At 44.5% G+C, this 26,678-nt stretch overlaps 1 protein-coding gene across 2 annotated transcripts in view; it reads left to right on the forward strand.

The window, feature by feature from the left end:
• Positions 1-26,450, forward strand: part of ITPKC (inositol-trisphosphate 3-kinase C) — a 95,243-nt gene extending 68,793 nt beyond the window's left edge. For both annotated transcript variants that reach the window (XM_089654186.1, XM_089654187.1), the window contains 6 exons: positions 10,901-11,000; positions 13,115-13,328; positions 14,311-14,515; positions 16,533-16,634; positions 16,726-16,797; positions 22,644-26,450. In XM_089654186.1, the coding sequence (XP_089510312.1) occupies positions 10,901-11,000; positions 13,115-13,328; positions 14,311-14,515; positions 16,533-16,634; positions 16,726-16,797; positions 22,644-22,847 (897 nt within the window). In that variant the 3' untranslated portion in view covers positions 22,848-26,450. The remainder of the gene's footprint in view (positions 1-10,900; positions 11,001-13,114; positions 13,329-14,310; positions 14,516-16,532; positions 16,635-16,725; positions 16,798-22,643) is intronic.
• Positions 26,451-26,678: the final 228 nt, after the last annotated feature.

Below are 26,678 nucleotides of genomic sequence, written 5' to 3' on the forward strand. Positions count from 1 at the left end.
TCCTAGCTCCTTGCCCTCTGTGCAAGGGTTTTGCACAGAGCAGCCCCAATCCTCCTCTTCTCGGGTCCCCCATTGGCATTCCTAGCTCCTTGCCAAGTGCCCCCATAGCAAGCCACTTACTGTGGGGGCACTTGTGTGTGCTCACTCCCAAGCCCTGCTGTCTGTCCATAAGACACACAGAGCATGGCAGCGAGATCCAGTGGCTCGTGCTGCTGTGTCTGAGCCAAAGAGGAGGGAATGAGCCGAGAGAGCAGCTGCTCTCGTGCACATCACTGGATGGAGATTGGGCTCAGGTAAGTATTGGGAGGAGGGGGGGGGGGGGGGGGGCGACTGCTCACTGAAGGGTTTTTACCTTCATGTATATAATGCATGAAGGTAAAAAACCTTCAGCCTTTAGAACCAATTTAAGTTAAAAAGGGCTTGAGGGTAATTGGGGTCTTCAGCAAATGGGAAACTACCACAGTTGATGGCTGTAGGCAACTGGGCTTGCCTAGCTTACAAAATAGTGCCCAGGTGTATCTTCAAGGCCCCTTTCACACGGGCGGACTTCGCCAGTGGATCTGCCTGCTCAGCAAGGGATCTGTCCGCTGAGCAGATGGATGCCAGGTCCGTGTCCGCTCTACTTATGCAGTGCACTGTCCTCTAGGGGTAGTCAGATGTAAACGGATCACCTGTCCATTTACATCTGAGTGTCATCCAATCCACTAGACCAGGGATCTCCAAACGTTCTAAACAAAGGACAAATTTACTGTCCTTCAAACTTTTGGGGGGCCGGACTGCTGCCAGTGGGAGAAGAAAATATCCTTGTGTCAGTGGGAGTAAACAATGCCCCATCATTGGTATTAGGGGGAGGAATAGTGCCCCATCATTGGCATTAGAGAGAAATAGTGCTCCATCAGTGGTATCAACAGGAGGAATAGTGCTCCATCAGTGGTATCGATGGGAGGAATAGTGCCCCATCACTAGTGTCAGTGGGAGGAATTGTGCCCCATCACTGGTGTCAGTGGTAGGAATAGTGCCCCATCACTGGTGTCAGTGGTAGGAATAGTGCCCCATCACTGGTGTCAGTGGTAGGAATAGTGCCCCATCACTGGTGTCAGTGGTATTAATAGCATCCCATTGTTGGTGATAGTGGGAGGAATAGTGCCCCATCATTGGTATCAATAGGAGGAATAGTGCCCCATCATTGGTATCAATAGGAGGAATAGTGCCCCATAGTTGGTATCAGTGGGAGGAATAGTGCCCCATAGTTGATATCAATAGGAGGAATAGTGCCCCATCATTGGTATCAATAGGAGGAATAGTGCCCCATCATTGGTATCAATAGGAGGAATAGTGCCCCATCATTGGGGTCAGTGGAAGAAATCGTGCCCCATCACTGGTATCAATAGGAGAAATAGTGTCCTTTTTGTTGGTGTCAGTGGCAGGAATTATGCCCCACTGTTGCTGACAGTGGGGGGAATAATGCCCCAAGGGCCACATGAAAACAAGTAAAGGGCCTCATCTGGCCCCCGGGCCACAGTTTGTAGACCACTGCACTAGACAGATAGTGAATGGATCCCCCATCTGTCAGTTTTTAACGGATCAGATGCAGGCGGGTATAAACAGATGCATGTCCGTTTACATCCGCCACTCCATAGAGGGCAATAGATGGTCCGATCGAGTCTGCCTGAAAATGGGCAGTCGGACCCAATTGGTTTGCCCTTGTGAAAGGGGCCTTAGTTTTGGGCTGAGTGATGAAATATTTACTCCCTGGTCAGGGACATTTTGCTGCCTTTGTCCCCTCGAGGGTTTTTCGCCTATTTGTCCTGGATCCATTGTCACAGTCACAGAGTGGTGGTGAATCCAAAATTTGTCACCGGGGCAGGATTAGAGTTGAAATCTTTCAGTGAAGACAACTATTTAGAAAAACTGTCTAAGATGGGATTTCCTCCACTTTCGTGTCTCTAGGACAGGAAATGAAATCAATCCAAATGGACACAGACGAGGGTCTTAATCATTCCCCACTCCCGAAAAAGTGTCAAACTGAAAATTCCTTTGCTGTCCCCTTTTGATGAGTATCCATGTTGTTGGTCTATACCAGTGGTGGCAACCTTTTTTTTTCAACTGAGCCAAATCTCGCCAAAACCACGATTGAAATTTATTTTGAGAGCCACATTTTTAAAACTGAAAATACATAGGATGGTACACTGTTTTTAGTTTCAATAAGTTTTTATAGTAATTCATCCCCCATATAGTAATTCATCCCCCATAGTAATACATCCCCCATATAGTAATTCATCCCCCATATAGTAATTCATCCCCCATATAGTAATTCATCCCCCATATTAATTCATCCCTCATATAGTAGTAGTAAGTAAGTAGCAAGTAGTAAGTCAAGTCCCCCCTGTGTCAATTCACTTACCTTTGCTCCGCGCGTTCCTCTCGCCGTGCTCCCCGCGCCGTTCCGGTCTTCAGGGCGGACTGTGAGAGGAGCCTAGCTCCCCTCACGTTCGTCACGCTGCCCCGCCTACACACATCCTGACAGCCAATCACTAGCTATCAGGATGTGAGTGGCAGCGAGACTGGCCAATCATTGCTGGGCTAGCTGCAGAGTCCTCGGCCACCCGAGAGGAGGGAGGGGAGGGGAGCGGCCGCCCGAGAGAAGGGAGAGGAGGGAGGGGAGGGGAGCGAGCGCCCGGCACACAGAAGAGCCGCATTAAAATGTGTAAAGAGCCGCATGTGGCTCGCGAGCCGCGGCTTGCCGACCACTGGTCTATACAGTGCTTTAGAGTTGCTAAAGTCAGCTTTGTTTTGCAATCTGTGGCTATAACTTTGTTGCTGTCTGATTACTATGTTGTCAAACCTGTGACACCACACTGACCAGTCTCCTGGAGGCCAGACAATGCCTGTTTTGTCAGAACATAGAGAATGTTAATGACCCGCCATTGTCTGTCCTCTACATCACATCCTGTAGTCTGTGCACAGTCACCCTCATTGTCTCATTGAAACCTTTCACAAAGCTGATACATGGCAGAACATACGTGATAGAACTGTGTTCAGTTGTTCAGAAACCGTTGGAATGACAGGTTGCGGGGTTATTGTCTCTCTGGGCTCCATATTGTGTATCATCTGTCATATACCATGTGATGATCCTGAGGAAGCACATAGGTGTTCCATGGTGTCACTAATGGCATAGTCATTGGGATGAATAGGTGATTAGAGAGGGTACTGCTGATTTTTACCTTGGGAAGAGAACCCAGCAGACGCATGCTAGAGGTGATGCCCAGGCTTACATGATTACAAACACATTTAAAGGAAAAGTAGGGCAAAAGCCCTCCTCTTGTGGGTCACAGGAGTGCACTTTGTTTTGTACTCCTGTGACCCGATACGCTAGCTGTTGCCTTACGTCACTGAGCTGGTTCAAGCTCTGTAGCGATCCTGACTTTAAAGTCGGGATCCACCCAGATTCCTGACTGGCAGCTGGCTCAGCCTCTGTGAGCTGCTCCTGCCCCTTCCACAGCCCGGCGCTCCAGTGAATGCTGGAGGGGCAGAAATGAACGCCATAGGCTGACATTCAAAGCTCTTTGCTCACTGAGGATCGATCACTGAGTGATCAGCGGTCTTTGATTACTCAGTTCTTGGTTTTAGAGCTGGCGAAGGACAGATGCTGTATCCACTTAGGTAAGTATATGTGTTTGTTTTTTGTTTTTCAAATTCCGAACTTCTCTTTTTATAAAAAAAAAAAATGGGTACATTTTTACTATTGACTGCCACAGAAATGGTCTGGGCTGATGTGGCCTTCCATTTTATAGTCTTTTCCCTGAAATTTACTCTTTAGGGAGGAGAAGCACAAACTTCCCTATTGGGCTTTTTCATTGGATCTTATAGAATTTACTAAAAAATCTGTTAAAAGATTGTGTTGTGCATACTGTAGTGAGGAGCTGCAGAAGGGGAGCAGGTTTTCTACACACCTGAGACCTTCAGATACCTGCAGTGGTCGGGGACCAGCAACACGCCGGTCACTTTACAGTAGCATAACAATCCACAGATTTAATTAGAGTTCAGTGAAACTTGCAGCCCTTTCTTGGATTGTTGAAACTGTGATGAACCTTTTAGGTCAATCCATTGGGTTTCTGTATTTGCCATGGCCTCTATCTGCCCCTTCCCCAAGCAGATGGCTGTTACGTCAGAAATGAAGGGAACTGTAAGCATCCAGTGTCAGAAGACAATGGCCTCCTAGGACAGTGGTCTCCAAACTGCGGCCCTTTGCTTGCTTTAATCCGACTCTTGGGGCATTATTCCTCCCTCTGTCAGCAACAGTGGGGCATAGTCTCTCCCACTGACACCAGTGATGGAACACTATTCCTCTTACTGACACCAGTGATGGAACACTGTTCCTCCCACTGACACCAGTGACGGGGCACTGTTCCTCCCACTGACACCAGTGACGGGGCACTGTTCCTCCCACTGACACCAGTGACGGGGCACTGTTCCTCCCACTGACACCAGTGACGGGGCACTGTTCCTCCCACTGACACCAATGTCGGGGCAATGGTCCCCCCACTGACACCAGTGACGGGGCACTATTCCTCCCACTGACACCAGTGACGGGGCACTGGTCCCCCCCCACTGACACCAGTGACGGGGCACTGGTCCCCCCCCCCCCACTGACACCAGTGACGGGGCACTGGTCCCCCCCCACTGACACCAGTGACGGGGCACTGGTCCCCCCACTGACACCAGTGACGGGGCACTGGTCCCCCCACTGACACCAATACCAATGACAGGGCACCAATACTCCCCCAAATACTAATGATGGGGCACCAGTCCTCCCACTGACCAGTCTAGCCCCCCTAAAGTTTGAAGGACAGTAATCTGGCCCTCTGTCTAGAAAGTCTGGAGACCCCTATCCTATAGGAGGGGATGGTATGGAGGATGCTGTAAACCACTAACCAGTAAATTGGCAGCTCATTGTACAGTATGTTCACCCAGCTCCTTGGGGAACTAAGTGGATCTTCACTTGCCTACTGAACATCCTTTGCAATCCTTTCTGCTGGTAATTCCTAAACCCGTGGGCACAATTCTAGAACAAATACTAGTTGTTTGTCTTGGCACAGTGCTCACCTACCTGTCATGTGCACAGGTTCCTGCCTGCAGGGATAACTCTAGAAAACACTTTGGGTTTGGGGTGCTCCATCCCCCTCCTTTGCTATGAAGATCATTCATCTGTGGGGGGTATTGTGTAAATTGATTCAGTGGATGAACTTTCCTAGAGACATTACTAGGAATATCGATGTGTTGCTTCGCTCCAAGCATCAACAAGCCACAGATGCCTGGCCCAGCTTGTACATACCTCGGCTGAGCGTTTGGGGACCAGCCAAACACACCATTGTTTGTTCACATTGGAGCCAGTCCAGCAGTTTAATGTATTTGCAGATATGTATAATAGGAAGTTTTAGTCGTCCCCTGCTGCCAAACATAGCAGAGCCCCCGGGTTACTAATGAATTGGAGGACTTCAAGCTGTCAGCCACAACACCATCCAGAACAGACATGTCCTCTTGTTTATGTCTTGCTGTAGGAAGAGCAGACGATGCTTGTTACAGTTAATCCTGTTGCTGAAACCACTTCTGCTGTATACTTACCACAACCTTCGGCTGGGATTATCGTCTTGCTTGTGTTCTGTGTTAGGTTGGGTACTCAGGAACATTTATGTTCTGCCAAATGCTTGGTGGATGCCCATAGTGATGTTGAACAAGCATTGCCTAACCACCAAACACTGAGTATGTAAACTGGAACCTTCTGCATGTCTTTGATGGGGCAATATAGGTAGTATTATTATTATTATTATACAGGATTTATATAGCGCCAACAGTTTGCGCAGCACTTTACAATATAAGGGAGACAGTACAATTACAATACATTTCAGTACAGAAGGAATGTCTGGCTCGTGGAGCTTACAATCTAAAGGAAGGGGGAGGTGATACAAAAGGCGATAGCTGCGGGGGATGATCTGGTGGAGGTGGTTCAAGTACAGTTCTTAGGTGGAGGTGGGGTAGGCTTCCCTGAATAAGTGAGTTTTCAAAGATCACCTAAAGGCAGACAGGGTGGGGGCTGACCGGACATGCTGTGGTAGGGAGTTCAAGAGGATGGGAGAGGCTCTGGAGAAGTCCTGGAGGCAAGTGTGGGAGGAGGTGATGAGGGAGCTAGAGAGGAGGATGTCATGGAAGGAGCGGAGTGGACGGTATCGGTGGATGAGGTTGGCGATGTAGCTAGGGGCAGTATTGTGGATGGCTTTGTACCATTCAGTATGTGGTGGTTGTAAAACGGGATATTTTCTTTTGATTTCTACCTGCATGCTTACCTATGTATGAAATGAATTCAATGTATTACAATAAATAGTCTTGCTATACTCAGAGCGAATGTGGCTGGTTCCTGATGAACCTCATGAAAGTCGAGCTGCAAATGGCACTGTTTGCACCCTCCTACCCAACATTATTGGATTTGATTATCAAAGGAGACGGGTGGAAAATTGTCAGCTGAAATGTGTTTGCATCCAATCAGATGCAGCCACTGTTCAGATATTCTGACAACCAGGAGTGCTGGCTGTCAAACTAAAATAGCAGGGAAGTTCTTCCACCCACACTGTTTAGCATGGATGAGGGAATTCATCGGACTGTATGGTCACGCAAGGCCTAGGTGTCCTTTCCACAAATCTGACCCCGTTGCAGAGTGTCCAGGTCCTTAGCTGGCACACAAGCAGGCTTACTAAGAAAACAAGTGCAAAACCTGATGATGACATGGAAAGATCGGTAACCCATAGCAACCATTCAATCAAATTTCTTCAGTACACCTCAGTCAGAACACCAAAGTATGCTTTCTGATACATTATTATGGGTTACATAACCTTGTTAAATATTTTTTTCCCTAATAAAATGACCACTTACCTGTCACTGGGACCAGGGAACGATGGAGGGGAGATGGATACATCGCTCGTATTTTTCCATCTATTTCTCCAACTTCCAAATGGTTTCTTCTTGACATCTGATGGAGTCTGCATTGGTGACACTTGCTCCTTGGGAATGCCTCCATCACTGGGTCCAACTGTTTCCACCCCAGGTGGGCTTTTATTTTCAGATGGTACCCCATTGCCCCCCTTCTCTGTCTCTAGTAGGAAGTATATTTTCTTGCATTAATGTTTCAGTGACAATTGTGGGGAAAATGGTTGCTAAACAGCTCTCCAATTCTTACAAGCCCTTGCCAGACCCTTCCAGTTCCAGTGAGAACATCTGCTGCCTTTTACAACAAAGTAGTTGGTAATGGGGATGCTGCATTTTGTGTCTAGGGGGGGGTGATTCTTATACACCACTGTGACCTGCTGGGGAGATTTTCCTTCACTTCCTGACCTGGACACACAAAAGGAAATAAAAGGAAAGCTTCCCATAGCAAGACAGTTGTCATTGGAACAAATGTCCCCATTGGATAATTCATCCTCACCATTTACCCTAACATTTTAGGAATTCCCCTCACTTTCTGTTTTGATGACAGTGGTGACCAAGACAAATGGAGAGGGGTGGATCTCCCCAGTAGGGATACAGATGGCAGTAAAAATGTGACAGAGGGTCCAACCTTTCCCTACTGTCCAAAACTTAAAAAAGAAAAGTTTTGCCTTTTTATATACACTTAAATGTAAATAACAAACATGTTGTACGTAGCTGCTCTGTGCAATGGTATTGTGCAGATCAGCCCTGAACCTCCTCTTTTGGGGTCTACCACCAGCTCTCTAGGCTCCTCCCCTTCTTTGAGTGTCCCCGTAGCAAGCTGTTTGCTATGGTGGCACACCTGTGGCTTGGTCCTGAGTTGGGCTATGTGCAAATATTGATACACACAGCACGGCTCGGCCTTGCCCCCACTCTTTATTTACAGGATTTGATTGATCGCATCAGGAGCCAATGGCTCCTGCATCTGCCTTTGTGAGTAGAGATAGCCACTGCAGAAGGGCACAGCGCTGGATTGAGAGAGAACTTGGGTAAGTAGAAGAGGAGGGGGGGGCAATACAATTACTGGGACATTTTGTACCTTAATGCGGAGAATTCATTAAGGTAAAACATGTTGAGCCTTAAGAACCACTTTAGGAATAGCATGTGAGATGTTAGATAGGGCAGCCTTTCTCAACCAGGGTGGCCGGGCAGCCTTTCTCAACCAGGGTGCGTTCAGTCTTCTTCAGGGGTGCCTTGACAAAATGACCAAAAATTGTATACAAGCCAGCAGGTGGATCAATCCTGCCTTTTAGTACACAAAGCCACAGGTTTTCATTGTGCACTTTTATGACCTTCTAGCTGCCAGCATCCTAACAACCAATGACATCAGTTGTTAAGGAGTATGTCAGGTGCATGCACATCATCTTTGTTTGGCCCTCCCCTACCTCTCTCCGTCAACACTGGGGTAACATTAGCAGAGTGATGGAGAAAAAAAAGGAGAGAGACACTAGTCAGTACCAGTGTGCAAAGGTGTATTTGCTTTGGAAGAATAAATCACCTCTAACGTTGGGTGTACTGGATGTGTCTTGAATAGTCTTTCACATTTTAGATTGGGGTGCCTTGAGACTGTGCAGAATTTTAAAGGGTGCCTTGAGATTATCCATAACTTTTAAAGGGTGCATTGACTGAAAAAAGGTTCAGAAACACTGAGGTAGGGTATTCATCCAAATGATAGTAGTATTGCCAAGACTTGAAGTCCCATGGTCAGGGGTGGACTGACCATTTGAAAACTCGGGCACTGCCCGAGGGCCCGGGGTCAGTAGGGGGCCCCATGAGTACTTTTTTCCTAGGCTTTTTTGAGTTTGGGCAAGGACACAGGTTCCCCATGATCCCCTATTGCCTGGGGGCCCCATGAGTTGTCAGTCCACCCCTGCCCATGGTACATAATTAAATGGAAGAATATAGTTAGATATGTACATGCTAACAGCTATATGAGTTCTACATACCCAGGATCACATAGTGCTACACAATGATTGTGCTTTACTGCGTGTTGATGATGAGCTGGAAAGTAGGGAAATGATTGCATAGAATTGTAAAGGTCCCTTTAGTGACTGATCTACAAACCTGTACATTAAAGTGTCATTAAACCCACATCACAAAAAATACTATACCTAAATGCTGTATTACATGTGGTTCATACTCACTCATTTGCTATGGGATTTGTTTTTGTATTCTGCAAAAAAACCTGGTTGATCCTCCTGTTGTCTATCTCCCCATTCTGTCTATGTCCCCAAAGCAGTTGGGGATTTTGCAGAGCAGTGGTGGCAGCTCTGCACATGCTCAGTTTTCAGGAAGTTTCTATGCTGAGCATTTCCTGCCTATCACATCTGAGCAGCCCATGTGACTATAGAGTCACACATGTGGGTGTATACACAGTACTATATGACAGCCCACTCCCTTTTTCCTCCTCCATGCCCACTAACCAGTTAAACACAAGGGGGTCGGGATAGTAAATCTTGATTGATGGCTGCTTCACCGCCCTGTTATTCTAAGACACAAGTTGGAAGGGCGGTAGACAGCCCGTGACTGGCAGAAATCCGCCCACACCATGTTACTATAACTATTCTATAAATGATATATAATTGATGTCAAATATATATTTGTATGACAATTTTAAAACCGTTTATTAACATGAATTTATTTTTACTCTGTACCCAGAGGCTGTTTTATTTTTTGAACATGTGACCAGCAGCAGAGGACTAGAAGCTCCTCCTGCTTATGTTTCCCTGCAGCCAGGCTGGGAACGTGCTGGGTCACGTGACAGCTGTATATCGATTAGAAAAAAGGTACTTAGGTGGTTTGTTTGTTTTTTTTTGTTCTTTTTTCTTTAAATAAAATGACAGTACCTTCATCCACAAGCAGTAGGGACAATGTAAATAAACAATGTGTGTGTGTTTAGTATCACTTTAAGCAGTGGTGTATTTAGGTTTTGTGCTGCCCTAGGCATCACAAAAATCCTTCCACTTCCACTGCCCCCCAACACCAGCCACCTGACATCCTCGGGAACAAGAGTCAAGCTATGCATACACCATCATGAAACCCACAGCCTCTCTCGGAAACCAACAGGTCCCCATGCTGCGTGTGTCACTTCTTCCGTCCCTTATTCCGAGGGACAGTGCTGCCCCTCCCCCCTGAAAAATGCCGCCCTAGGCAAATGCCTTGTTTGCCTTGTGGTAAATACACCCCTGACTTTAGGTATCATTATAGAAGATCAATGTGCCAAAAAGGACAACTGGTGTGAAGGTGGGCATTCAGAAAGAGAGGTCATCCAAATAAATATATGTTGTTATAATTTTGCATAAGACTAGGGCTGTGCACAATAAGAGTCCCATAAAACACGCTCCCTTTAAGTGGCCCCTCACAGTATTTGCATAGTAAGGTTCTCCAAGCCTCTCCCAGTACAAGATCTCTAGAGGATTACTTCCTTCACTGAGTCACCAAGGGCATTGGAAGTGTCTTTTCTGTAAAACATTGTAAAATGAATTCCTCCGATTGGGTACATTTCCTGTATCTGATCAGACTATTGTGTAAGCGGGGCTGTCACCCCATAATAAAGCAACCTCTCACTTCTCAGGTGGAGTTCTAACTGTACGTTCACTGGTGGTGTAATGTTATTTTGTTGCATAGAATAAATGAAGGTATGGAGGCGCCTCACCTTGTACCTACCATCATGGAAAATCCAAAGCCTGTGCTAGTTGTGTGTGGTGGGAAGTCAACTCGGGGCTCTGGTGCTAGAAGGGCTTTCCACGAGACTCCCATCATCCTTTTTATGTAACTAGTCAGGCGTGTAGACTTATTTCTCAATCGGTGTCTTCTACTGACTGACCAAACATAGTGTGATGACTGATTTTCACCTCGGTATGCAATTCTTGTCTTGTAGAACACATCCTGGAGGAAGTTGAAGAACATGGTCCACTGGTCACCCTTCGTGGTATCCTTCAAGAAGCATTATCCATGGGTCCAGCTGGCTGGACATGCAGGTAACTGGAAATGGCCCATAAATCTGTCAGATGTTGTTTACTTTGTCATAGAGGATGAGGTTAACTGTTCAGGTCTTCCTGCTACCCACCCTAAGGTAGGATGAATCGCCCACAGAGTTCGTAGTATTTTATCACATGTTCTCTCAGGTATTTGTGGTGTTTTAAAAATAGAAATATCTCTGTATACAATCAATACTTTCTTTTTCCCACTGAAGCATACATAGAGGTTGTGTTCTAGAATCCACCTAGTCCAGCGTTTCCAACAGTGAATCACTATAGTAAGCACTCAGTGCAGGGCTGTATGTCCCGAGTCTCGGTGTTTACAGTGCTAAGGCCTACTCTGCTTTGGAAATCGTTGACCTAGAGCGGGGGGGGGGGGGGTCTACAGACTTTCTGAACAAACTGCCAGTTTATGGTTCTTCAGACTTTAGAGAGGCTAGAAAGTGGCCAGTGGGAGTATAAAATGTCCTGGCATTAGTGGTAGTAAAAAATGCCTCATCTTTAGTATTCTGGGGAGGAATAGTGCCCCATCATTGGTGTCAGAGGAAGGAATAGTGCCTCATCATTGGTGTCAGAGGAAGGAATAGTGCCTCATCCTTGTATCAGTGGGAGGAAAGGTGTACCATTTGTGGTGTCAGTAAGAGGAATAATGACTCATGGTTAGTATCAGTAAGAGCAATAGTGCCCAATTGGTAGTGTAAGTGGAAGGAATGATGCCCATCATTGGTGTCAGTGGATGGAAGAGTGCCCCATTGTTAGTGTAAGTGGAAGGAATGATGCCCATCATTGGTGTCAGTGGATGGAATTGTGCTCCATTGTTTGTGTCAGCAGGAGGAATAGAGATACCGTATATGTGTATATTGTGGCTAAATGGTTAGCACTTCCGCCTGGCAGTACTCGGGTCGTTGGTTCGATTCCCAGCCACGGCACCACCTGCCTGGAGTTTGCATGTTCTCCTTGTGCCTGTGTGGGTTTCCTCTGGGTACTCCGGTTTCCTCCCACACTCCAAAGACATGCTGGTAGGTTAATTGGCTCCTGTCTAAATTGGCCCTAGTATGTGTATGTATGAATGTGAGTTAGGGACCTTAGATTGTACGCCCCTTGAGGGTTAGGGACTGATGTGAATGTACAATATATGTGTAAAGCGCTGTGTAAATTGATGGCGCTATATAAGTACCTGAAATAAATAAATAATAGTTCTATAGTCCTATCAGTGGGAGAAATCGTGTCCCATCTTTGGTGACAGTAAGAGGAATAGTGGCTCATGGTTTGTATTAGTAAGGGAAGTTATGCTCCACTGTTGATGTCATTGGAAGGAATCGTGCCCCATTGTTGGTGTCGGTGTGAGGAATAATGCCCCATCATTGGTGTCGGTGGGAGGAACAGAAAAAAGATATATCTGTGCTCAGATTTCAGTAGCTTCTACATGCATATAATCTATCGGGTGCTAAAGGGGTGTGACCACATTAACACTAGGAATTCTGGGTAAACCTTCTGTACACTGCTATATACCCTTTTTAGCAATGTTTGGGAGGAAAAGTGTTCCATCCTTGGTATCGGTGGGAAGAATAGTGTACCATCACCAGTGTCAGTAAGAGGCTTAATGCCTCATGGTTATTTTAAGTGGGAGGAATAGTGCCCCATCATTGGTGTCAGTGGGAGGAATAGTGCCCCATCATTGGTGTCAGTGGGAGGAATAGTGCCCCATCATTGGTGTCAGTGGGAGGAATAGTGCTCCATCATTGGTGTCATTGGAAGCAATAGTACCTCATCATTGGTGTCAGTGGGAGGAATAGTGCCCCATCATTGGTGTCAGTGGGAGGAATAGTGCCCCATCATTGGTGTCATTGGAAGCAATAGTACCTCATCATTGGTGTCAGTGGGAGGAATAGTGCCCCATCATTGGTGTCATTGGAAGCAATAGTACCTCATCATTGGTGTCAGTGGGAGGAATAGTGTCCCTAGAGCCAGGTAAAAGCAAGCAAAGGGCTGCAGTTCGGTGATCACTGACCTAGAGAAAAAAAACAAATTGGGGAGTAATATAGTGGAATGGAGGATGGGGTCCATAAATAGGGCAGTGTACACTATAGTGACCTATGGCTGACCCCCTGCAGGTAACTTCAAGGCCGGAGAATACGGGAAGATCCTGAAGAAGTTTTGCCAGTGTGAACAGCAGTGCCTAGAATGGCTGAACCGGGACACACTGCGGCCCTTTGTCCCTGGATACTACGGAGTGGTGGAGAAGGAGGGCGAAACCTACAACCAGATGGAAGACCTGTTGTCAGAATTTGACTCCCCGTCCATTATGGACTGCAAAATGGGTGTCAGGTGAGTGATGAATGAAAAGACTTCTCATTATATGGTCCAGCCATACATCTGAGATATTTTAGACATTTAAGGACATCTCACCCCAGATGTGGCAGTGTGGTTACTAAGTTCTTCTGTCTCTTGGGGGCTGCGATGTTCTGATATCTCCACCAGTATTCACAGTTCTGTCCAGTAGCCATTGCAAAACCAATTGGTGGTGACACATTCTCTTCATGGAGTCTACCTGGTGAGAGTCACATATTATTGTGGCCTTCTGCATTGGGGGATGGGGGGCATGTTGCTGAGCGCTATAAGAAGCCATTGAGTGCTTAAACCCACCAAAAGGTGACGTAGCCATTTTAGACGGAGTGGACATTTTAAAGATTTGACTTCTGATTTTCGTTCATTTGTGCTCAGTAAGTACATGCATGCTCATTTTTTCCCTAGGTTTTTTATGTGCCTCTTGGCTTCAATCAGGGGTGGACTGACCATTCGAGCAATTGGGCACTGCCTGAGGGCACGGGGTCAGTAGGGGGCCCCATGAAATGCCCCTGGTACCTTTTTTATAAGTTTTTTTGAATGTGGGCAAGGACACAGGGGCCCCATGATTCCCTATTGCCCAGGGGCCCCATGAGTTGTCAGTCCGCCCCTGGCTTCAATCCTACCAACACTTTAAAGCTGTGGGCCAAAACTGTGCGTTCCTGCGGACTGCCTTTTCTAATCGCAGGAGGCGAACATTTACATGACTGTCCTTTGTTTTTTTTCCTGCTGTAACGGTTACTATTAGATAATGATTAATACATATCTGAAATGTGAGTGTTTTATATCTTCTGGTACTAAATATGTCTTTTTACTAATCTCCTCTGCTACCCAACAGAGTAATAGTTTGTAAAGTGTAGATTAGAAAAGTCACAGCTGAAGTCTGATTTGGTGCTTATGGATTACAATGGATGGTTCCAGAAATGGACAGTTTTTCATTGTTTTTCATGTATTGTTATTACAGAACGTATTTGGAGGAGGAGCTGGTCAAAGCCAGGGAGAAGCCCAAGCTCAGGAAGGACATGTATGAAAAGATGATTGCGGTAGACCCAAGTGCACCGACGGAAGAGGAGCACCAGCAGAGAGGCATCCTAAAACCCCGATACATGCAGTGGAGAGAGACGCTGAGCTCCACCGCTACGCTGGGATTTAGGATAGAGGGCATCAAGGTAAGCAGGGCAGAAAGGGTCACGTGGCCCCATGTTTCTAACATATCATCCACACTCAGTCTGGGTTCACACCAATGCGGTGTGGGACACACCATGTAATTTGCACAGGAATCGCACCCCATTCCTGTGTGAATTGCATGCGATGTCTGTGCGGTTTTAACTTGATTTGAGCCATGCATTTTGTATGGCTCAAATCGCATCGCATCTGCACCTAAACGGTGCAGGATCCTTTTTTCACCCGCACCTGACTTTCTGGCAATCGAATCGTGTTTGTGATATATTTTGGGGTGTCATTAAATTAACATTGACACCCGCACCAGATCGCATGAACGCCATGCGATTGCAGTGCGGGAAACGCACAAGATTTGCAGCGTTTCCCGCACCAGATTAGTGTAAACCTGGTGTGAAAGTGGACAGTTTGAGCAGCAAACCAATGTCTTGTGTGCTCATTAGAAACTATAAGCATGATACAATGGGACACCACTAGTGCCATGAACTATTCATAAGGGTCCTTTCACACAGGCGTTCTGTTTTTTTTCATCAGTTCAGTCACGTTTTTTCAAAGAAAAAAAAACGGATGAGTTTACATCTGTTTTTTTCATCCGTTTACATCCATTTTTTCATCCGTTTACATCTGTTTTTCGTCTCTTTACATCTGTTTTTTCATCCGTTTACATTTATTGGTTTACATCCATTTTCCATCGGTTTTCATCCATTCATATCCATTTTGGTCTGTTTACATCATGCAGAAGAAAAATAAGGTTTTCTTCCGTTCAAAAAAAATGGATGCGGATATTAACGGATGTAAAAAGATATTCATCCGTTTACATCCGCAAGTCCATAGAAATACATGGGGGTCCATTTTTCATGTCCGTTTATGCATGAAAAACGGACCTCCATGTATTTCTATGGATGTAAACGGATGAACATCTTTTTACATCCGTTAATGTCCGCATCCGTTTTTTTTTGAACGAATGATAACCCTATTTTTCTTTCGCAAAAAAAAATAGAATAGAGAAAAAACAGATGTAAACGGAACACCTGTGTGAAAGGGGCCTAATGAATCAGTCCACCCCCCAGGACTAAAGTGTACTATTAACTCTGCTTTAATGGGTTCTAATAGATGTTCATGCCAGGACACTTCAAGGACCAGAGTGTAATAATGATGGTTCGGTCTCTTGTAGGACCAGAGTGTAATAATGATGGTAATATAATGGACGGTTCGGTCTCTTGTAGGACCAGAGTGTAATAATGATGGTTCGGTCTCTTGTAGGACCAGAATGTAATAATGATGGTAATATAATGGACTGTTCGGTCTCTTGTAGGACCAGAATATAATAATGATGGTAATATAATGGACTGTTCGGTCTCTTGTAGGACCAGAGTGTAATAATGATGGTAATATAATGGACGGTTCGGTCTCTTGTAGGACCAGAATGTAATAATGATGGTAATATAATGGACGGTTCGGTCTCTTGTAGGACCAGAGTGTAATAATGATGGTAATATAATGGATTGTTCGGTCTCTTGTAGGACCAGAATATAATAATGATGGTAATATAATGGACGGTTCGGACTCTTGTAGGACCAGAATGTAATAATGATGGTAATATAATGGACTGTTCGGTCTCTTGTAGGACCAGAATGTAATAATGATGGTAATATAATGGACTGTTCGGTCTCTTGTAGGACCAGAATGTAATAATGATGGTAATATAATGGACGGTTCGGTCTCTTGTAGGACCAGAATGTAATAATGATGGTAATATAATGGACTGTTCGGTCTCTTGTAGGACCAGAGTGTAATAATGATGGTAATATAATGGACGGTTCGGTCTCTTGTAGGACCAGAATATAACAATGATGGTAATATAATGGATTGTTCAGTCTCTTGTAGGACCAGAGTGTAATAATGATAGTGACATGATAATGGATTAGTCCCTCATAGGGCGAGAATGTAAAAATGACAAATGGTGACAAAGTGGGTAAATGTCCATATGAATATGTTTGATTGCAGAGAGCTGATGGGACTTGTGACACAAACTTTAAGAAGACCAAACACAGAGAGCAGGTGATGGGAGCTCTGGACGACTTTGTGGATGGCAATAAAAATATCTTGGTGAGTAGATGGAGCTCCTGCCCCCTTCATTGTGTGTTCTCTGCATTGGGAACCGGCAGACATTGTGAGAACCTGCTTTGTTTATTTGCAGAGGAACTATCTGACAAGATTGAAAGAACTGCGCGCAGAGCTGGAAAGATCAGAGTTTTTCAAACAACACGAGGTAATTTTTTACCTATATGTCACTTTATATTCTTTATATTTCTCCAAATATTGTATGCAGACTATAGAAGGCACCATTTCATACAGTCAGGCAGTGTTGAAGTAGTAGCACCTTGTGTATGTTTGGTGCTGGTCATAAAGTATATTTACAGCCAAAGGTTTTTAGTTTTTTTGTTTTGTTTTTTTTTCCTTTTTTTATCTGTCCCATTGAGGATATTTTCCTTCACTTGAGAAGAGGAGATTAAAGGGGATATGATCTCCATGTATAATACATAAGGGGGGATATGATCTCCATGTATAATACATAAGGGGGGATATGATCTCCATGTATAATACATAAGGGGGGATATGATCTCCATGTATAATACATAAGGGGGGATATGATCTCCATGTATAATACATAAGGGGGGATATGATCTCCATGTATAATACATAAGGGGGATATGATCGCCATGTATAATACATAAGGGGGATATGATCTCCATGTATAATACATAACAGGGGATATGATCACCATGTATAATACATAAGGGGGATATGATCTCCATGTATAAATACATAAGGGGGGATATGATCTCCATGTATAATACATAAGGGGGGGATATGATCTCCATGTATAAATACATAAGGGGGATATGATCACCATCTATAATACATAAGGGGGGATATGATCTCCATGTATAATACATAAGGGGGGATATGGTCTCCATGTATAATACATAAGGGGGATATGATCACCATGTATAATACATAAGGGGGGATATGATCTCCATGTATAATACATAAGGGGGGATATGATCTCCATGTATAATACATAAGAGGGGATATGATCTCCATGTATAATACATAAGGGGGGGATGATCTCCATGTATAATACATAAGGGGGATATGATCTCCATGTATAATACATAAGAGGGATATGATCTCCATGTATAATACATAAGGGGGGGATATGATCTCCATGTATAATACATAAGGGGGGATATGATCACCATGTATAATACATAAGGGGGGGATATGATCTCCATGTATAATACATAAGGGGGGATATGATCACCACGTATAATACATAAGGGGGGATATGATCTCCACGTATAATACATAAGGGGGGATATGATCACCACGTATAATACATAAGGGGGGGGATATGATCTCCATGTATAATACATAAGGGGGGGATATGATCTCCATGTATAATACATAAGGGGGGATATGATCTCCATGTAGAAATACATAAGGGGGGATATGATCTCCATGTATAATACATAAGGGGGGATATGATCTCCATGTATAATACATAAGGGGGGATATGATCTCCATGTATAATACATAAGGGGGGATATGATCTCCACGTATAATACATAAGGGGGGATATGATCACCACGTGTAATACATAAGGAGGGATATGATCTCCATGTATAATACATAAGGGGGGATATGATCTCCATGTATAATACATAAGGGAGGATATGATCACCATGTATAATACATAAGGGGGGATATGATCTCCATGTATAATACATAAGGGGGATATGATCTCTATGTATAATACATAAGGGGGATATGATCACCATGTATAATACATAAGGAGGGATATGAGAATGGGTGAGCATAGTGTCGACTGCATGCGCTGCACACTTTTTCTTGCCATAAAGCATTAAGTTAGCATCTCCCCATGCTGCTCCTGCTTGAAAAGAGCCACATGGAACTTTAGCCTGTTGCTTCCACCATTTTTTTTTCCAGTTTTATATCATTCAAAACACCTAAGGCTGCAAGAACGTTCCATTTGTACATGCTTTTCCATCTAACACTCTATATAGATTGGAAACATCCAGTCAAGCAGATCACTGGTGCCCTGCAGGTCTCCTGCAGACCTGTCAGCAGGACCAATGCTTCCACTAGGCAAACTAGGCAGCCGTGTAGGGTGCACTGCTACCTAGGGGTGCCTGGGCGAATCACAGGCCGGCACTCTCTGTGTGGGACGCCACCATGTCATGAAAGATCCTTAAGGGGAGGAAGAAAATAAACAGGAAGTTGCCGGGTGTCTGGGCAGAGCTGCCACTCCTTCCAGTGTTCCTCTCAGACTTAGTCCCTTACTGCAAGGCAGCTGCTGATCACTGTGGAGTTCCAGCCCTTCTCTTCCCAGTCATTAGTGGAGGCAGAGCTGCGCCTGTTGAGGAAGGTAATGTCTGTGTGAGTGTGACCCAGCTGGCTGGCCATCCATCACATGTACAATGTGTCAGTGAATGATGATGTCAGCATGATCTCACCTCACCTGCTCTTTTAGTGCCTGCTGATCTTTGTCAGTGTTGATGGTGGTGTGCTGTGTCGGATCTGTCACTTTGTGGGGTCACTCAATTCAGGTGTGTGTAAGGAGGGGGGCGGGCTTCTGGGCTGCCTGCTGTCACAATGCTTTATCTCCCCCCATTGCCTGGGGAATTCCAGCCTGTGATCTGTCAGTGTGGATCCATCCTCTTCCACTCACTGCAACTGTCACCCTGCCACTGCCAGCCACAGATACAGTCCATCCATGACATTGATTTTGTCTTTATTATTGGTGCTTATTTTTGCAAATTACAAGAAATGTAGCAGTTTCATGTTTTGTTGATTTAATATTTTCTGTTTTCAAAAGTGTATATTTATTTATTTAGGGGGGGCGGGCGGGCGGCGCAAGTAGCTGATCTTGCCAAGGGTGCAAAATAGTCTAGCACTGGCCCTGCCTGTCAGTATATCTGCTTGCCCATATGGGATGTACAGGCAATCAGATATACTGACATTAAGATTCCATCATCTACCACGGCACGCACCAGCGCCGTGGCAGTTCATTGAACTACAAGCAGATAGCCGATAAGGCTGTTGGGACCTGTACTGCATTAATTCACAGAACTCTGAGAATGAATGACTGCCATGTGGGCAGAGCCCCGCACGGCCGCACTGTTTTTTTAAAAGTGACAGCTTGTACGGAGAACTTCTCCCTGTACTTCTGTCACAGGGAGAGGAGGGGGAATTGGGTAGCGGCTGCAGCATGGGGAACATGTTGCATGTTCCACCCTAAAAATGGGTGGAACGTGTACAGTGGGGAAAATAATTATTTGATCCTCTGCAGATTTTGTCAGTTTGCCCACTTACAAAGAAATGAAGGGTCTATAATTTTTATCATAGGTGTATTTTAATTGATAGAAACAGAATATCAACCAAAAATAAAAATAAAAGATACAAATGTTATAAACTGAGTTGCAGTTCAGGGAGTAAAATAAGTATTTGATCCCCAAGCAAAAAATGACTCAGTACTTGGTTGAGAAACCCTTGTTGGCAAACACAGAGGTAAGATGTTTCTTGTAGATGGTTACGAGGTTTGTACACATCTCAGGAGGGATTTTGATCCACTCTTCTTTACAGATCTTCTCTAAATCCTTAAGGTATCTCAGCTGTCGCTTGGCAACTTGAAGTTTCAGCTCCCTTCATAACTTTTCTGTAGGATTAAGGTCTGGAGACTGGCTAGGCCACTCTATTACCTTAATGTGCTTCTTCTTGAGCCACTCCTTTGTTGCCTTGGCAGTATGTTTTGGGTCATTGTCATGCTGGAAGACCCATCCACGACCCATCTTCATTGTTCTGGCTGAGGGAAGAAGGTTCTCATCCAAGATCTTACAATACATGGCCCCATCCATTGGCCTCTTAAAAGTCCGCCTGTACCTTTAGCAGAGAAACAGCCCCAAAGCATAATGTTTCTATCTCTATGCTTGACTATAGGGATATGTTCTTAGGGTCATAGTCAGCATTTTTCTTCCTCCAAACACAGTGAGTCGAGTTAATGCCAAAAGAGCTCAATTTTGGTCTCATCTGACCACAGCACTTGCTCCCAATGATTTAGATGTTCAACGGCAAACTTCAGACAGGCCTGTACATGTGCCTTCTTGCGTGCACTGCAGGATTTCAATCCATGGCGACGTATTGTGTTACCAATGGTTTGCTTGGTGACTGTGGTCCCAGCTGCCTTGAGATCATGCACAAACTCCTCCAGTGTAGTTCTGGGCTGATCCCTCACTGTTCTCATGATCATCCTTTCCCTCCCCCCCCCCCCCCCATGAGGTGCAATCTTGCATGGAGCTCCAGACCAAGGGTGATTGATGGGTATTTCTTACATTTGCAAATAATTGCTCCAACAGTTGTCTCCTTCTTATCAAGCTTCTTGCTGATGGTCTTGTAGCCTATTTCAGCAGGTCTTGTGGCCTTTGTGCAGGTCTACAATCTTGTCCCTGACGTCTTTTGACAGCTGTTTGATCTTACCCATGGTGGTGCCCAAGAAAGAGATTCTGTGGACAGGTGTCTTTTATACTCATAACAAGTTGTCATTAGGAGCACCTTCTTCAATTGACAGGACTAACCTGTGTACCCCATGAGCACATAGCCAGTCTGTGGGAGCTAGAATTATTGTTGGCTGGTAGGGGATCAAATACTTATTTTACTCACTGAATTGCAACTCAATTGTCTCAGGATTGTCTTGGTGTCTAAGGTACTTTACAGTCTTTCACCTCAGCCAGGACATTGCTTTTCAGACCCTCCGTCCAACCCCAGTTCACCACAATGAAATTTCCCTTCATTGTTCAGGCTCAGAAACTCTCAGGTCCTGCTTATTTCGGAAAGATCAATTCCCTCTTTGCAATCTCGGATGGACCTTTGTAAGGGTGCAGAGGCTTCTTGTCTCACCATTTCTAGGTGGCTCAGACAGACCATCAACCAAGTTTATGATCTCATGGATCAGGTGCCACACTTTTTTTTTTTTTTTTTATTAAGGCGCAGTCTACTAGGTCTGTGAGTGCTTCTGGGTTATTTCAGCATCCAGCCACTGTTTCCCATATTTTAAGGTCGCAACCTGGTCTTTTTTCCACTTGTTTTCTAAGTTTAACTAGGTAGGAGTTGTGGCCCCATCAAAAGCCAGTCCCAAGGGTAAGGTCCTCTGTGCCTGAATGACCTTAGTGCAGTCCGCAGTTTTCTTGGGCCTGTTAGTGGTTGTTTGCTGTGTTGCCCACCCCTCAGTTCAACTGCTTTTGAAGTTTTAAGTGATCTGGTGTTCCTCAATAGACAGAAAATGGTTTGTTTTTTTATACCCATAGTAAAATATTTGTCTTGGAGTCCATTGAAAAACACAGGCCCTGCCCCTCTGTGTTTATGATCATGCTCTTTGTACTGCTTTGCTGCACAGCAGAGGCATGTTTGTAGTGGAAAGGCTTATCCTTGGCTGGCCTAAAGCTTGTTTGCCAATGTCTAATTCTTCTATAAGCGACAGTAGTGAGTACAACAGTCCTGTTATTTAAAGGCCTGGCACACCTTCAACCCCCCCCAATTGCACCTACAATGCACATGCATACGTAAACACCAGCCCTGTAATGCGTAGTAGGTATCCCAGTGCACTCCAGAGTAAGTGGAGTAACTCAAGGGTCATTGTTAACAGTTATCTCTATCTTGATGAGTCGAAAAGTGTAGACTGAACCGTTGTTGGCACTGGGTTTGTTTTCTGTTCGAGAACCTCTATGGTTTTGGCAGTTTGAAGTACATTTGTACATGTAGGTATGGCACATTTGGCAACTCTTTATTGTAAACATTTTGTAGCTGTATGTTTATTAAAATGATTCTTGTGATTGTGCACAATGATTGTTTAGCTGTCATCCCACAGCACCACTTCCTGTGGAACACAACCTCAAGGTTACCTTCAAACAGTGACAGACCACAAATGTTACAGAGTGCATTTCATACTGACAAGTGGCAATGTATGTAAAAGATACAAAGAGAAAAGTAAGAGTGTCCCATCATAAAGACTAATATTGTCATCTCTTCTCTCTGCAGGTTGTCGGGAGTTCTCTGCTCTTCGTCCACGATTCCTCAGAACGGGCTAAGGTTTGGATGATTGACTTTGGGAAAACCTCTCGGCTACCGAACAAGCAGACACTAAATCACCGGGTGCCTTGGCTGGAGGGGAACCGGGAAGATGGGTACCTATGGGGCCTCGACAACCTCATAAACATCTTCTCTCAGATGGTTCAGGACTGAAATACTTCAGCTGTACAGACTAGAGACTGGCACTGGTGTGAGCACAAATGACACCAGCACTTTGCTCATTGACAACGGAAATACTGGCAGAAAAAAAAAAAATCCAAACTTGTGGATACTGAACTCTTTGGCTCATGTCTGGGCTGCAGTGCCCACATCTGTACTGTAAATTGTATTATAATTTTATTTATGCTTTTTGTAGCCTCATAGAAACACAACACTGGAAACTCTGTACAGTTTATTGCTGAGGGAAGTGTACCTCTCCGTTCTTTTATAATTTGTATATATATATATTTTATTACAATTTTACAAACTGATTTTATGCTGTATTTTATATTTTTAAACTGTTCAATAAGACGGAGGATAATTTTTACCTGGTTTAGGCTGAAAATATTGTGTTTTTCATCCTTTTATTAACCAAAGATCTAGAGGTATGCAGCATTTTAACCACGTAAGACCCAGCAATTGAAAAATTGATGACTGGTTCGATGTTTTGCTGTGCTGTGATTGGTTTCGGACCATAGTTGACTTACTTTTGATACGGGCTTTTTTTAATACTTTTTAGTTTATATTTAATAAGAGTGATAAGCGCAATGCAGTAAACCAGGGATAGGCAACTGTGGCTCTCCAGCTGTTGGTGAACTACAAGTCCCATCATGCCTCGGCCTTTGGGAGTCATGCTTGTAACTGTCAGTTTGCAATGCCTCATGGGACTTGTAGTTCTACAACAGCTGGAGGGCCACAGTTGCCCACCCATGCAGTAAACCATAGCAGCCAATCAAAATAGACACTTAGTGTAGCCAAGCTAACAATAGCCAATGTATTATTTGTTGCTGTGGGTTGATGCACGGTTTCTCACACTATAATAACCTGTACCCCCTTCCCTTTAAATTATACACATTCAACGTGTGGAGTCCTATGTATCAAAGTGTCTGCAGGAACTGTTAACCTGTGTTTCCCATAGCAACCTGATTCTCCATTTTGTTGTGCTACTGCATGTATGAGTGAAGGTGATTGACCCCATGGGCACCAGCAACATTGCTTTTAATGGATGCTTTTTCTGTATGAGACTCATAGGTGCATTGTAAAGAAATAGGTTATAGGAACCTATAACTGAAAATATTTTTTTTTTTTGGTTTTTTTTGCAATGCACCAGTGCAATACATAGGCACCTACCTGCCTATGCCAACAGTACATTCCAGGTGAGCGCTGTCAAGGAACAGTCCTTGTGCTTCCTTAACTTATAGCACGGGTCCATTCACACTGGATAGGTCAAATCATGCTTGCTACTCTTCAATGCAAATGTCCTCCGCAGTCCCTCCACTGCCATCACTAGTGTAATGGCACCTCAGTATCTCTGTATTCCATTGTGTGGGAATTAGAAGAGTGCCATGTGCTTTGAAGAACCTATAAATATAATGGGGTTGCTTTACTACCCTGGAGAGTGCAAATCTGGTGTGGCTCTGCATGGAAACCAATCCGCTTCTAGGTTTTTTTTTGTCAAAGCTTAAAGAACAAGTTCACCTTTTGGGAACATGTTCCACCTCTTTTTAGGATGGAATATTTAACATGTTCCCATTGCTGCAGCTCCTGCCCCTAGAACAAGGCTGTTAAACCCCGGTCACATCGGGTGCGACTTGGCATGCGATTTGCATGTCCTGCGACTTACAAATCGTATGCCAAGTTGCACCCTATTGTCCACGATTAGAGCGCTCATATAGGTGCGGTTCTGACTTGCATGCACTACTTTTGTTGCGATTTGCATAGACATTTGCATCAGATGTCTTGCAAAACGCAACTGAAATCAGCAGGTCACCCGATTTTGAAATCGCGCGACTTCACTGTAAGTCACCCGATTTCAAAATCGGCTCTGTGACTGGGGGCTTAATGACCATCTCATAGTAACATTGGGGTTGCTTTATCAAGGCTAGGTTCACATCTCCGCGTTCCTGTGGGCCGTGTTTTGCGCGGGTACGAGAGCCCATTCATTTGAATGGACTCCCATGCCCCAGGACACGCAGGGAAGAAGTTCCTGCACTTATTCGGAAAACACAGCCCACATGGGAACCTCGGTTCCCAGTATGGTTAGAATTAATGGCACCCGCCCGCGGCTCCGCATTCCTTTGTTCGGGTGGATTTGTGTGTGGATCCGCAGTGGCACCACCCGCACAGATGTGAACCAGGGGTAAAACCAGAATGCAAAATCTGGTGTAGCTGTGCATGGTAGCCGATCATCTTCTAACGTCAGCTTGTTCAATTAAGCTTTGACAATACCTGGTCGCTGATTGGTTTCTATGCAGAGCTGCACCAGTCTCCAGCTTTAGTAATGCAGGCCATAGACAGTTCGTTTATCGGCCAATTTTTTTCCTCCGAAAAACGAAACATTGTTCGTTCTGTAAACCAATGTTGCCACCAATGATTGCGAAAATTGGCCATTTTTCACGAATTTTCAAGCATGACCAATAAAATGAGGAGGACCGCGAAAATTGCCCATTGCCCCACTAACAGTGCGAAAATCTGACGATTATTCTTTCGGACTAAAAATTGGCCAATAAATGAACCGTCTATGGCCTGCATAAATCTTTTGTGAATTCCACACACTCTGCACTGAGACTTCATCCTGCCCTTTTCCTTTTAGCTTTAATATGAGGACATGGATAGGCATGCCCCCCCTCCCCTTTTGGAGTATAACATGTTAATTGGTATCTGTCTTTGTTTTATGACACTCTACTCTATGTACCCAAATAGGTGCAGCCAATCACTATATATACTGTGTCAATCTAGAGAGTGCAGCAATATTCCTGAGCCATCAGTCTAGCATCGTAATTAGTATAGATTCAGGATCCACTCTGGCTTCTATTATTAGGAGAAGATTGCTATTACAAGTATGTGGAACTTCATCTGCCTCCGCTATTGGCTAATACAAAAATGGCAAAACGCTGCACAAACGCATGACAAAGTGCCTGAAAAAAACATGCAAAAATGCAACGTTCAGGTGTGAATGCAGCCTTACATCTGACTCCTCCTTGTGAATAAGCAAGGCATGGCAGTACTGTGAAATGGATCCCGTAGCCTCTTGGGATGTGTGATGTCTCTGGAGGCTGTGGGAGGAGGGTGGACTGCGGGCCATGCAGATGACGTTCTCACCTAAGCGAGTATTGGGGAAGTGTCCAGGTACCTGTCCAAAAGAAAAAAATGGAACCTGCTTCCTGAAAAGAAGAAAAAAAGCTAATTTGTTGGAGGTTCAGGGGGGAAAGAGGGAGGAGGAGGATGAGTGGTACTCTCAGTTTTTCATGAGGGTCTACCGTAAAGCAGAACAGAAGACCAAACTTTTTTTTTTTTTCTTCATTTTTGATAGTAAAGCTGGCCATGGAGAAATAGAATTTCAAACGAAAATTTTTAGGAAAATTTGTACAAACTTTCTCAGAACATTCAAATGTCGTTTGAAAGATTTTGTTTGTTTTTAACATTTGATTTTGGAATGAATGGACTTTCCAGAGCAAAAACTACAAATACTGTTAGACATTCATTCAGTTGGGAAAATTTTCCGTCAATGCGGTTGACAATAAACATTGATTTCCACTAATTAGGAAAATTCACAAACTTTCTTGGACCATTCTTTTTCTGAGTTATAACCTTTTGTCAGTTTTTTGCCATCTGAGTCTGAATTGAGTAGATTTCCCTTCACTTCCTGTCCTATACTCACATTAAAGCGGAACTAGCGCCTCCTATCCTTTTCATCCAAGGAAGCTGCCATCCAAAGCTGGGTACACACAAAGAAACTCAGAAGTAAAATTCTGTATGAGAAATGATCGTTCGATTTTCATATAG

The sequence above is a fragment of the Staurois parvus genome, unplaced genomic scaffold (assembly GCF_062004578.1).
Source record: "Staurois parvus isolate SC_StPar_1 unplaced genomic scaffold, SC_StPar_1.0 ptg000746l, whole genome shotgun sequence".
Classification (NCBI taxonomy): domain Eukaryota; kingdom Metazoa; phylum Chordata; class Amphibia; order Anura; family Ranidae; genus Staurois; species Staurois parvus.